We start from the raw sequence: 15,223 nt of genomic DNA on the forward strand, positions 1-15,223 counted from the left end.
GTTTCTTGTCATATCGCTATTTTCTTCATTCTGAAGTTCGACAAAAATATCACACTCACGATCCGAAATACACTTCAATTCCTCATTCTCCCTACATTTTCTACACAAATTCAATCCTTTATTATCATCTATCCACGTTCCGACCGCACTCCGTAAAGCGTACATTTCACAGCTAGTACACTGACTCATTTCTTTTATACTATTATTCTTTGATAACGATGGCGAACCATCATTACTGGCTGCCATTTTCCTTCGTACAGGTGCCATAATTATTGCAACGTGTTTTATCAAATAATAAGTTATACACACCAAAAACACACAAACAGACGCACTGAAATACGCAAGGCAAACAAAACTACACAATATTAACTAATTTTATCAACGATAACTGAAAATAATACTTATCTTATCAGGAGCTTGCACGAACACTACACACTACGATATAACCTCGAACTCCCTACTGTTGAGAAGCCCTGATGTCTGGTTATTTACCACCTGCGTTTGGTTTGGATATGTTCACTCTGCATGGGAGATACCAATGTCAACTTCCCATCACCCCTTTTCTAATGTTTTGTCCACTGAGAAAATATCCAAATTTTGACTTCTGATCATTAGTCAATTGGAAAAGGCAAAAGTTAAAAAAGATGATTTAGAGGTCTTAAATGATGATTTGAATAGAGTGGCAGAATGGGCAAAGGATAACGATTAGTTTGTTCAATTGGGAAAATAGAACAAACTGTAAGGTTATTGGGCATTAACAACTGCAGTATTAGGGATTAGTGGACAGGGAACTGAAACACAACGATAATAAGCAGGGATGATGAGGTTATTATTCCTCTTTAGAAAGCATTGATATAACCACATCTGGATTACTCTGCACAGATTTGGTTGCTTAGAGATATGAAAGAGGTGGAGGATGCAGAAGCAAGTGTTGAAAATCTGACTGGTCTGTGGGCTGTTCTCTCTGAGGATGGAATGAAGGTTTATAAGTTACAAAGTTTAATTATTGAAAAAAAAACAACAAGGGGATGATGATATATAAAAGGGGTTTTACAGAGTACATGCTAAAGAAAATTTTCAACACATGACTGGAATGGGAGAAAACAAGGGACTGCCCTAGGAAGTTGTGCAAGAGTGTGTTAACTAGGAAATCAGGACTACATTTTTTCCCCGTGGATAGTAGTGAATGGGCAGAATGGGATTCCAGAGGCTGTTTTGAGTGCTCAGTCAGTGAACAAGTTCATGGACAGGCATGACAAGCAGTGTAGTTAGTGTGGATCTCCCACCATGAGTCTTTGAACTCACTGGAGATAATCATGTAGCAATGATAATAATAATACTCAATTTTAACAACATACCTGATTAAAAATGTCATCCTTAATAGCTAAAGCATCTACTTTATGATGGCATATAGTACATGTTGCCATTGCAAATGACCCTACAGGGAGAACAAAAATAATTATAATTCTAAGACGGAAGGATCCTCAGTATATCGTGTACATGAATAGCAAATGCACTCTTTGACAAAAATATGAAACTTCATTTGGTGGTTGGTAATATGACAGGAAAAATTAATTTATAAATGAATTTCGGTTGTTTTAGCAGAGTTACCATTTGTCAGCCATTCCATTCCCTAGCAAACAAAAGCAAATCTCTTTCTTTTGCAACATCATTATTACTGTTAATTGTTAATTTAGTGATATTCCTCTCAGGTTCAGACTTCATTACTACTGCCTTCTGAGGGGGCCACTGTTTTATGAATAATAATCATAATTATTAACCTTTTGCTTAAAGACAACTGGATTTATAAAAAAATTTACACAAAGCACTTTTAAAAATGAAAAATTACATTACTCAGCATAGTTTCGACCAAGCCTCTATTTTAAACAACTACATTTTTAACTTATATCGGCTAACTCACCTTCAACCGAAAAAGTCCATATAAAGATTCCTCCAATCATGAGGAGAATCGAACTTAGGCCTTTTCTAATTGAAGGGCGCAACGTACCGTCGTTCTTCCAATTGCGCTATGGAGGTGCTTTAATGCAAACATTTTGTTTTGCAGATTACATGGTGATGTCGGTTACTGGATACAACTTTTCAAAAGTACATTTTCAAAGTGCATATTTACATTTTAATTAATTTCATTTCATTTACGTTACATTTGACAGCAGATAACAAACAGTAGGAAATTTAGGATTCTGCTATGGCATTTGTAAGGAAAAACGCATCAGTGGAACAAAACTCAATCTTTGGCATGAAGACTGAATTTTGTTCCAGATCTTTCTCAATGGATATGCTGCAAGAAGTGTTTTAGTAAGAAGATATAAAATAAATATCAGGGAGGTGGTAAAATATTCTGGAGGCTATTGAGAAAGCTCAGAAATGTAGTAAAAAGTACTCTAAAAGAAATCAGAGATGATAAAAGGGACATGAAAATTGAGGATAAAGATTAATTAAGAGGGAGATGTTAAATCCCGTTTTATTTTATAGCTAAAACGGGATTTAACATCTCCCTCTTAATTAACAAATTCGCCGGTAAAATAGCCTTTCGGCTTATTATCTGAGGATAAAGATATTCTTGATCTCATCTCATCTTCCTTTTTCTCTCTTTTACTTTGAGGTCAGATGATTAACAAACCCTCGCAGGGTTTGTTAATCATCTGATCTCAAACCATTCACAGGATAAGGTGGTCAGCCCTATGCCCCTGTATATCCTATGTTCACAGTGTTGCGTTCTCAAGGCAGGTTTGCCTGCTTTGCGGGATGAAAAACCTCAGGATAAACTGGGGAAAAAACCTTACTGTCCACGCCCAAGACCGGCTAACTTGGCTATGGCTGAGGAAGATCTTTCAGCTCCTCACGTCACCGACCAATGGAAATCGAACCTAGGACACTCCTTCCCCATGCATATGGTTGTGAAGCACACAGCCACTAGGCTAACCGCACAAAAAGCAGTGATAGCATGGCAGAAGAAAACACTGAACAGGAATGATATCTAGAACATATATTTGTACTTGAAGTAGAAAAAGTTATTACAAACATGAAATATGGTTAGGTAGTTGAAGTAGATAATATTCAACCAGAAATGCTAAAATGTGGAGGTATAAAAGTTTTACAGTGGCTACACTGCATAATTCAGAAGGCCTGGTCAGAGGTTTCAGATGACTGTAGTAGAGCACTCATAGTACCTATCTATAAAAAAAAAGGGAATAAAACTGAATGTGAGAATTAGAGGAATTTCTCTACTGAGTGTTTTTGGTAAGATTTATGCAAGTATTCTTGAGAAATGGCTAAGAAAAATTGTGGAGGAAAAGCTTGGAGAAGAACAAGCAGGGTTCAGGAGAAACAGAGATTGTCAGGATAAAAGTTTAACTTTAAGACAAATAGTTGAGAAATCATAGAAATATAACAAGAATCAGTATTTTAGTTTTGTAATCTGGAAAGGGTATATGACAAGATGCAAACATGAAAGCCTATTTACACCATATAAAGCTACAGTTATATGGTGTAAATAGGACATTATATCAAGCAATATATAGTTTCTATTTGAGATGTAAATCAGGAGTTAAAATTGAAGGAGGTACAGTAAAATGGCTTGATTTAAGTCAGATATGCAACAAGGATGTACATTATCTCCACTCTGTTATTCATCATCTATATTGATCACATCATAAAGGAAAGCCATATTAAACCTATCAAAATTGGTGATGCTAATTTCAGCTCTTTACTTTATATACATGATGTTATACTCCTAAATAAATCAGAAAAAGTCTGCAGGATTCCCCAACCAAGTTAAATAGCTGCTGTAATAAATGTGTTATGAAAATTGGCATTAAAGAGACAAAGGGAATGAAAATAGGTTGAAACATTGAAAATATCAACTGTATCCTGAATGGAAAACCTAGAACAAGTAAAACATTTCAGATATACAATTTTTTTTTAATGAATATAGCAAATTAAATTTGGAAATAGACAGCAGAATTAGCAAAACTGGTATGGTAGGAAGTCAAATGAATAAATTTATATGCAATAAGAGAGATTAGGCAAAACATTAAACTAGCTGTATACAAGACAGTGTTCAAACCAATTTTAACTTATGATTATCAGAAAGATTAGGGAACTGAACAGATGGCATCAATGACACTATATTAAAAACGAGGATATCAGAAATGAAAATGACATTGTTAGCATTCAGGAATATGTTAGCAGAGCTAATCTCATGTGGTATGGCCACTTAAACAGAATGGGAGAGGAAGACCAATATATTGGTGGATTGATACAGTAAAAAGTGCCTTAGACGACATAAATATAAGATCTGATAATATTGGAATGTTGACAGATAATAGGCTAATCTGAAGGAAAATTGCTGATAGGAAGTTAGTAATGATGTAACTTTTCATGTAGTACTATCATTAGATCCTGTACATCCCCTGAGAGCATATGTAAGGAATTTGATGATGATGGACAGATTTCAAAGAGTGGTTTATGCAGGAGTTAAGTTCAAAAGAAGGCAGGTAACTAGTTGTGTACTGCAGGGCTCATTTATTTGATCCTCTGCTGTTTAATTTGTACATCAATGATACAGGAAATGATCAGATGTTTGTTGATGATCCAAAGCTGGGAAGGGTGATAGTTAATGAAGATGATGTAGAGATTCTGCAGGATGACTTAAATAGTCTTGTAGTATGGGCAAAGGTAGATGGCTGCCAGTTTAATGTGGCTAAGTGTAAGCTGATCTGCTTTGAGAAGAAGAGATCAGAAGCTGTATACTATACTGATATAAATGAACTGCAGGAGACTGATGAGGCCAGGGAACTGGGGGCGACTACTGACAAGGAGTTGAAGTTTAGAGAGCAAAACAGCAGATTAGATGATTACACAAACAGAGAAAGGGAGATTATTATTCCTCTTTATAAGGCCACATCTGATCTACCGCAAACACATATGATGGAGAGATTCAAGAGGTGAGTGATGAAGATTGCAGCAAGCCTATGGAATGCTCCCTATAAGAATAAATTGAAGGTCTGTGGGCTTCAAAAATTAGCTGAAAGGCAGAAAAAAGAGGACATGCATTGCATCCATATTTCTGTCAACTCTAAAGGTTATATTGACTTTGATGGACACTTCACATTCACGTAATTATGGATGTATATATACATCAAGGCCAGCATAATGGTTAAAGGGGTTTATAGGCCTGACACTGAAGACTTCTTTCAGTCCATAGCAGGAAGAGAGAACAAGACATCACCTTGGAAATTGTATAAGAATGCAATTAGCAAGGGTGGTAGGAATACATTTTGCTTGGAGGACATGTGAATGGATGGAATAAGTCAGTGATTCGTAACCAGGGGCCATGAAAAATTTAAAGAACGTTTCTAGTTTTGAAAACTCTTAAAATAACTATTTTTTGCTCTTTATTTCACTTTGTTTTAAACTTGTATCATTTTGTATTAGTAATTTGAATTATGAAGTTTAATGCAGTAGTTTCTTGGACATCTCTTGACTTCACCTGATGCTCCAGTTCATCCCAAAGATGTTCCACAGGGTTGAGATCAGAGTTCTGTGGAGGTCAGTCAAGTGTGGTGATGTTCGTGTCCACAAATCATGCAATTACAGCAACAGCCTTATGATACAGTGCATTGTCTTGCTGAAAGAAACAATGGTCAGTTCCATAAAAATGCCACAAAATAGGAAGCACTGCATTGTCCAGAATGTTCAGATACCTCTCGGAGTTCAATGATTGTGGCACCAAAGAGGCCTGAGGCCAAAACACGAAAAACAGGACCATATCATCACTCCACCATCTCTGAATTTTATAGTTGGGATTATGCACTCTGGTAAGTGATGTTCACCAGGCATCTACCATGCTCACACCTGTCCATCTGCTCAACAGAGGGTGTAGTGTGATTCGTCACTCCATAACACAGTTTTCCAAGTTCTTTGAACCACTGAAGATAACACTGCATGTTGGTTTGGTTAATGTGGGACTTGCATATTGCTGTTCTACCATAGAAACCCATTTTGAACCTCAGTTCTGAATGTTTTAGCGCAGATTTGTGTTCCAGTTGATATTCAGAACTATGCATTCAACGTGTCGGCTGACATTCATTGAACATGACTGCAGGGTTATGTTCGATGAGTGTGGTGGGTCATCCATTGCAGATATAATTTGCAGCCCAAATCATACACCATTTTAGTATATCACTGATCATTGACATGGGATGGCTCAATCTGTCAACAATTTGCTAAACAGATAGGCCTGCAACATGGCATCCTATCACAATACCTCTTTCAAATTCTATCAGTTCACTTCTCACAGCCATTTCATCGGGACACAGTTGCACTGACTTGGGAGCATCATATTTCTCCAATTTATAACGGCTACAAACATGTGACTCATCACGGTACGATGCACCTTGCCCATGGGAGTGTCTGTTGACCTCTTTCCAAGCAGTATATATTGCTAGATGCTTCTGGTTACATTAATCTGGAATGTTTTCCATCGGTATGCTCTCAGTGCTTGTTGCATTTAGCAATCTTTCAAAGTCATTACTCCAAACATCTAGAATATCTTTATCTTGTGTTTTGATGACACCTTTATTATCTCTGATTTCTTGTACAGTAATCTCTTTTCCATTTCTAAGTTTCTTTTTAACAGCTGAGGAAAATTTTGCCAACTTCCTGATTTTTCTATTTTATTCTATGTTCTTACCAAAGTCTTGCTATAACTTTTTGTGTTAAGGTAGCTTTACATTGCTTTGCTTTCATAGATTTTTCTCTGTACTGTCTCAGGGTACATGATGCCTTCTTTGTACAGTTTCACACTCTTTCTTCCTTTCCTTGACTACTTCTTGAGCTTTCTGATTCCATCACAGAGTTCTGATTTTTCTATCCAGGCACACAACTTCACACAAATTCCTCTGAGGCAAAATAAACCAATGTTTTCTTTGAGGTCTGTCAATGAATCTCTGAAGTTAAGTTCTTGTTTACAAACTGTCATTTTTCCTCATATAATATTTGTGTATTTAAAATTACTGTTCACCTCTGAAAGATGCCCAACTTTGATTCTTTTATTTTTTCCACTTTTCTTTTTAGTATGATATTCAGTTTTATACTGTTAAAAACTAAATGGTGATCACTTCCTATTTCAAATCCTCACTATACTCCTGAACCAGCATGAATCACTGCTATCAACAATAACATAATGATGTGTTTTTTCTTATCTCATGTGAATTTGTGCATATCTATGCTGGAATATGGTCTTAGTGATGACTGGTCCATGGCCTGAACAAAAACCTAGATGATAAGTACAATTATTATTAGCTTTGCTCTATACTCCAAATTTTCTCAAAATATTGCTGATGCCTGGCAATTATTTCCTACCCTACTGATCAGATTTCCAACATGGACCAACTTTTCCTTTTTTTTTTTTTCTTTGTGGCACCTGCTGTCTCTAATGTGCTGAAAAATTCCACTACTTCCTTCGTGAACCTTTCTGCAGGACCATAGGTACAATTATGTCTTATTGTCCAATTACCCATTGTGAAGTTTTCCCACATTACTTTAATCGATAACTGCCAGCCATTCAAGATGGTCATCTTAGTATTTAGTGTTGAATACTATACCTTCTTTTCCCATTATATTATAACAGAACATATTTGTTAATACGAATAATCTTGCTTTTTTTTATTCATTTCAACGACGCCTATTATGGTGATCTGGTACCTCTCCAATTCTTCTGCTAGTACACAACATCATTTCTGTTGATGCCTCTTATGCTGATGGTGCCAATCTTGAATTCTGCTGATGTTGAGTTGGAGTTTATTCCAGTGGCTGACTTTTCACAGTTTGTCCTGGTTCCCTAACAAAATCCATGTGGTCTTGTTTTGGTTTAGGTCAGCTAAATCCAAAATTACCAGTCCATCCTCCTTTTCAGAATCCAGGCAGATACTTAGATTCTGAATGAAGGTGGATGCTATCTAACATAGGGGTGCACCACTATGTTAGCATATAATGGAACGTGCCTCTAAAATGCTGTCAAGAGGGACATGCTTGTTAGAATGGATTATCGTTGCTCACAAGAATTGTGATGCATCCATGGGTAGTACATTTTCTGTTAAGTCCTTACAGACAATAGCAAAATGGCATAAGGTAGGGTCTTAAGCTATGTCTCCTGCAAGCATAAGCAAACTGCTTATGTTTCTTCAAAAGGACTCCTTGATACTGCTGATATTTTAGCAGAAACTGCAGAAATCCCACTGAAGGAATTTGGCCACTGCATTGACTTATGGATTCAACTGATTGGATTGTAGGCTTATAGATTTTTGGATTTTTACTTTGATTTGAGGAAGTAAGGATGGTTAGTCACATTTCTTCCTCTCTGGAAAATCCCCCAAGAACTCCAATAATGCTGTCCCAGATAATGGGTTGTTCTTGTTGTTTTCTGGATTTATATACAAGGCCAGTGTATTATGTCTGTAAATTGTGTTACATTCTTCTGGCCAGTTTTCCCATTATTGCAGAGTGAAAATCCTAAGTTCCTGGAAGGAAAATCAATGCTACATCTGTATGAGATCAGCTAACTCACCTTCAGCTGGAAAGCCCTTCAGATCCTCAAAGGGATTTGGACTCAGATCTTTTCAACCAAAGGGTTTCACTGATATATTCAGAATTCTGCACAATTTTTTTAAGAGAACTTCCCATCCAGTTGGAAGTTTTCTTAATAAAATGGTTATTTAAGTACATGGTGCAGGATCACTTAGGTAAATGGTCAGCACGATCACTGGGTGGTTCTCCACCAACACAAACAGTGAGTATTTACTAAAATAAAGAGCCAAAAGGCTTCAGTTCGGGCAATGCAAAAATTCTAAAAATCAAGTGGATATTAGATCCAGCATTATTCCAAAGCCGAATATAGAAACAATTAAAGTTTCATAAAAATAAGTTGACCAGAGAGCTTACGGGAATATGCCCATCGGCATTTATCAGTTGCCCTAGCGCAGGTTGTGCTGTACTCTCAAAAAAATGAAAGATCAAAAGTAATTTTTATTTCCTCAAAAAATGGACCAAATTAAAAACCAAATATATATGGATGCCTGGGCAGCGTGCATGTTTTTTAAAGTTGTCCGCACTAGGACAATTCATAAATGCTGGTGGACATATTCCTGTAAACTCTCTGGTCAACTTATTTTTATGAAATTTTCATAGTTTCTACATTTGGCTTTGAAATAATGCTGGATCTAATATCCACTTGATTTTATAACAAACAGTGAGTGTCTCCAAATGAAGGGCGAGAAACAAGAAAAACAGCCAGAGAACATTCCGCTGCAAACACAAACTTCTGTTTTGTTGGTCAGTAACACATTGATGTTTGTAGCTGTCAAGAGTTTGGTTAACTGAAGACGTGTTGTACTCTCAAAAAACATGAAAGATCAAAAGTAATTTTTATTTCCTCAATTCAACTAAAATTCACTTACCATGACAAGTAATGACCCGTTGTATACCAGCAGCTTGTTCTAGTGTATCAATATTTTGGGTATAGTTTCGAAGAAGATGTCCATTTTGTTCAATTAATTGGATAAACCTATGACTACAGGAAGGCTGAAATTGGCCTGGATAAATCTCCTGAATAAAAAATGAGTAGGAATTAGGATACATAAGTTTTCTGTGTATACATTAGCAATAGAATTGAATAAAAATAATAAATGAAGAAACGAAATAATCTTTTTTTTTTACTAGACAGAGAGGAAATCCCTTTTTTTACTAGAGAGAGAGAAATAGTCTTTTTATTAGATAGAGAGGAACTTCTATAAATATAACTACAGTTAAGCTTATATCACATTACTGAAATATTCTGAAATTTATTTCCAGCTGTAACTTCAATGCATTAAAAAATATAAATTCTGATAATTCACTTGTATCAAGTGGCTGAGATTACATGTTCTCTATGATGTGATTTACTATACTATAATAATATTCAAGCACTGAATGACTATTTTAGATACAATATTATTATGCTATGCATACATATCAGAAATAGCCACAATAAAAATTATCTTGAAACAATCAGATAGTCATTTTTAGGCTTCACACCATGCTCATGATTGTAAATCTACAGAGAATGAATAATTATCATCATCATCATCATCAAATTCCTGCCATGTACCATCAAGGGGTGTACAGGATATGATAGTACTACATGAAAAAAAATTACATCATTACTAACTTCCTATCTAGAATTTTCCTCCAAATCAGTCTGTTACTTGTCAAGACTCCAACATTATCAGATCTTATATTTCTATCATCTAAGGCACTTTGTACTGTATCAATCCATCTATATCTTGGTCATCCCCTGGGTCGTTTTGCTGCCAACCTGGCAGAGAACAATCTTTCTTCACCCATTCAGTTTAAGTGACCATACCACCTGAGACTAGCTCTGCTAATGCATTCCTGGATGTTGACAATGTCAAGTTCTTTCCTAATATCCTTGTTTTAATATGATATTGCCAATGATGCCATCTGTTCATGCCTATAATCTTTCTCAGGACTCTCATATCTGTGGTCTCTAGTCTTTGGTCAAGTGTTTTACTTCTGACCCAGCTCTCAGATCCATAAGTTAAAACTGGTTTGAACACTGTCTTTTACACAGCTAATTTAATGTTACGACTAATTTTTCTCCTATTCCATATGAATTTATTTAATTGACTTCCAATCACACCAGCTTTACTGATTCTGTTGTCTATTTCTATATTTAATTTACTATCTTTACTAAAATTCGTGCCTAAGTAGCTGAAATCTTTTACTTGTTCCACAGGTTCTCCATTCACAACACAGTTGACATTTTCAATGATTCTGCCTATTTTCATTGTCTTTGTCTTTTTATTGCTGACCTTCATACCATATCTATTACAACAGTTATTCAATTTAGTCAGAGAATCTTGCAGACTTGTAGCGGATTTATTTAGAAGTATAACATCGTCTGCATAAAGCAAAGAGCTGACATTAACATCTCCAATTTTGGTACACAATAAATAATGGAAAAAACTCATGTAGAAAGATTAGAAGAACACCAATCATATATTGAATACTTTAAACCTGAAAAGTCTGGACTTTCTGAACATGCCATCTTCACTAGACACAGAGTACATTGGAGAAAGACAAGAGTTCTTCACAAAAGTCAGTTTCTCATGGAACGCCTTTATAAAGAAACATGTGAAACTCTACTTCATTCTCCTAACTTAAACAGATCTGATGGCTTACGTCTATTACCTTTATGGGAGATAGTACTTTACAAATCAGCTAATCTTTCCTAACTTTTTATTGTATTAATTTTTTTTTTTTTTTTTTTTTAGGAAAGTTATTGACCTTTTTAGTTATCTTACACCAGCTACTTAGGTGGCGCTTTTTGGAATTGTCAGTTAGTGCTTAATTTTGAGCTTAATGTACTGAAGATGCCTGTGACACACAGGCGAAAATTATACTAATAAATAATCTTTCTACGTGAGTTTTTTCAGTTATTTATTGTGTACCGATATGTCTACTCACGGTTTACCTCTTTTAAAACTTATCTCCAATTTTGATATCATGTGTAATACCACTTTCCTTCATAATGTGATCCATATAGATAATGAATAACAGAGGGGATAATGTACATCCTTGTCTGAGACCAGATTTAACATTAAACCATCTTCCTGCACTTCCTTCAATTCTAACTGCTGACTTACAACTCTAATACAGACTAAGTTGCTTGATATAATGCCCCATTGACACCATATAAATGCAGCGTATTGAACAGCTTCTCTCTTGGTACCTTGTCATATGCCTTTTCCAAATCGACAAAACTTAAATACAGATCTTTGTTATATTCCCATGATTTCTCGACTATTTGTCATAAAGTGAAGATCTGATCCTGACAGCCTCTATTTGGTCTGAATCCAGCTTGTTCTTCACCAAGCTTTTCTTCCACAATTCTTCTCAACAGTTTCTCAAGTATACTTGCATAGATCTTGCCAGGAACACTCAGTAGGGAAATACCTCTGTAATTCTCACATTCTGTTTAATTTCCCTTTTTATATATGGATACTATGAGAACTCTACTCCAATCATCGGGAATTCGTCCCTCTGTCCAGGCTTTCTGAACTATGCAGTGCAGCCACTGTAAGACTTTTATACCACCATACTTCAGCATTTCTGGCCAAATATCATCTACTCCTGCTGCCTTTCCACATTTCAAACCTTTGATGGCTTTTTCTACTTCAAGTATGGATATATATTCCTGACTGCATGCCTGGTCAGTGTTTTTTACCACTGTGCTGTCATCACTGCTTGTTTCATTTAGCAGTTTTTAAAGTAATTACTCCATACTTCAAGGATATCTTTTTCTCCCGTTTTCATGTCACCTTTATCACCTCGTTTTACAGCACTCTTTCCTCCATTCCTAAGCTTCTGTAACAACCTCCAGAATATTTTGCCACCTTCTTGATATTTATTTTCTATATTCTTGCCAAAGTCCTCCCATGACTTTTGTTTAGCTAGTTTTACACAGTGTTTAGCATTCTTGCATCTGTCTCTGTATTCTCTAAGAGCACAAGCTGACTTATTTGACAGGAACGTTTGATATGCTTTCTTCTTTTCTTTCACTGCCTCTTTAACTTCCTGTGTCCACCATGGAGTTCTGATTTTTCTATCCTTGCAGACAACTTCACCACATGCCTCTCTAGCTGAATCAATCAGGGCTTTCTTCAAGGTTTGCCACTGAATCTCCAAAGTTTGATTCCTGTTCTCAAACTCTTTCATTTTTTCTTGAATAATCTTTGTGTATTTTAGTCTATAGTTCACATCTGAGAGCTGCTCAACTTTTATTTGCTTTAAAACTTTCTTACATATCATTCTTTTCAATATGAAATTCAATTTTATCCTGTTCAAGACTAAATAGTGATCACTTCCAATTTCAAATCCACTATACATTCTGATGTCCTGCACCAGGGAGAAAACATCACTATCAAAAATAACATAGTCAATGAGACTTTTCTTATTCCTTGCCTCTTGTCTCCATGTGAATTTGCGCACATTTTTATGTTGAAACATGGTGTTAATAATAACCAGTCTGTGTCCTGAGCAGAAATCCAACAGATATTTGCCATTATTATTAGCTATTATAATACAGCTATATTGCCTGCTTCAGTTTAGGAGTGCCCCTGTTTAAATGTCATTGGCTATTTACTCATGGGTTCTTAGGGCATTATGAGTGTAGATGTACTAAAAAGTATATGTAGCTTAAGGAATAGAAATTGCACATACCTTTTTCTGGGTGTTGTGGCTTTTCCTCTGTCTGCGATGTCGAGAACTGCAGAGTGTGTGTGTGGTGTGGAGGGGGGGGGGGGTAGGCAGTTTGGTAGAATAAGTTAGAAAAAACCCGGGTTTTTTTCGTAATATATAGTACATATACTTTTATATAGGGTGGGGAAAAGGTGAAAGGGTTAATTTTTTAAAATAAGGAGGGGGAAGGGGAAAGGTGGTTGACGGGGTGTGGACCGTTTCGACTATTCGTGGTCATCATCGGAACATATTGGGAAAGTGGAAGCTATGTCAGGTCGGGTGGGTGCTTCAGAGGTGTTTGTGTTGTCTCCTATTGGTCGGGATTGTGACCTCAATTTAATGTTGTGAAGCTTCCAAACCTCGGAGATTATGTAGGGCCTGTGTACGTTGATCGAGTTCGCGTCACACTTTATAGCTATTGTTTCCGATATTCTGAGCATTGTTTCATTGTCTTGTCTGTCTATTATGATGGCCTTGTCTATCTGCGGGGTGTGTTTTTGTTCAAGGGCGTGAACAGCTATTTCCGTTTTTCCTGTGCTTTGTATACGATTTTTCTTTTTAATGTTGCGTTTTTTAGTGTTTAAATGTTCTGGAATAGGGATGTTACAGTCACGGAAGTGTTCTTGTAGTCTTGCCCATAAAGACCTGATGGTGGAACCTGTGTAGGTGATGTCACAGTCTTTTTGGCAGGGAAATTTATAGACTACATTGTGCTGTTCTTCATTGTGCAAGACTACAAGAACACTTCCGTGACTGTAACATCCCTATTCCAGAACATTTAAACACTAAAAAACGCAACATTAAAAAGAAAAATTGTATACAAAGCACAGGAAAAACGGAAATAGCTGTTCACGCCCTTGAACAAAAACACACCCCGCAGATAGACAAGGCCATCATAATAGACAGACAAGACAATGAAACAATGCTCAGAATATCGGAAACAATAGCTATAAAGTGTGACGCGAACTCGATCAACGTACACAGGCCCTACATAATCTCCGAGGTTTGGAAGCTTCACAACATTAAATTGAGGTCACAATCCCGACCAATAGGAAAACCCCTAACATTGGCTCTCTACTCATAATTCCCCCCCCCACACACCCCCCTCGATCACAAACACCATTAAAATCAGCCTTCACCTAACGCACATACCAACATAAGCTTATGTCATGGTCGCACGTCACATGTTCAATGAGTGCATAAACTTTACAAAAAGTACATACCAAAAAACCATCCTAACATACACCGCTCAAAAAATACACATAACATTCCTCAAAAAATGCCTCGATCACAACATCACACCAAAATAACATTCCTCAAAAAATGCCTCGATCACAACATCACACCAATACTCATAATTCCCCCCCCCACCCCCCCATGGTCGCACGTCACATGTTCAATGAGTGCATAAACTTTACAAAAAGTACATACCAAAAAACCATCCTAACATACACTGCTCAAAAAATACACATAACATTCCTCAAAAAATGCCTCGATCACAACATCACACCAAAATTCGCGACGGTACGCGGCAACAGCACAATTCACGGAAATAAACAAATCTGCTACCGAGCATCCCGTGCCCTCATAAAACAAGCCATAAACAACAGATTTAAAAAGAAACAACAAGCATATTCATACATTCACAAAACAAAAAACAAATTGAAAAAGCTACTAACCACTAACGAATGGGCAGTTTTTTGGGATAATACCCAATCACACATCAACGACTACACGCTATTATTAGAAGATCGACACGCAAAGAAATGGTACACACTAACAAACACCCAATACAACAATCGCGCTGCTTCCAACCCTTCGGATATTTCCGCCTTAGAACACACAAAAAACAATTCCATTATCAATCTATCACACCACAATCTCACGCCCGACGAAATCACCA

General features: G+C 36.5%; 1 protein-coding gene across 1 annotated transcript in view; it reads right to left on the reverse strand.

Moving 5' to 3' along the window:
* Window positions 1-15,223, reverse strand: part of Sirt1 (NAD-dependent protein deacetylase sirtuin-1) — a 132,448-nt gene that overhangs the window by 35,214 nt on the left and 82,011 nt on the right. Inside the window, exons 6-7 of the mRNA XM_090409048.1 lie at window positions 9,480-9,627; window positions 1,359-1,438 (exon numbers count right to left, since the gene is read on the reverse strand). Of these exons, the coding sequence (XP_090265174.1) occupies window positions 1,359-1,438; window positions 9,480-9,627 (228 nt within the window). The remainder of the gene's footprint in view (window positions 1-1,358; window positions 1,439-9,479; window positions 9,628-15,223) is intronic.

The sequence above is a fragment of the Typopeltis vanoorti genome, chromosome 19 (genome assembly GCF_054136105.1).
Source record: "Typopeltis vanoorti isolate ZY-2024b chromosome 19, IOZ_Tvanoo_1.0, whole genome shotgun sequence".
In the NCBI taxonomy this organism is placed as follows: Eukaryota; Metazoa; Arthropoda; class Arachnida; order Uropygi; family Thelyphonidae; genus Typopeltis; species Typopeltis vanoorti.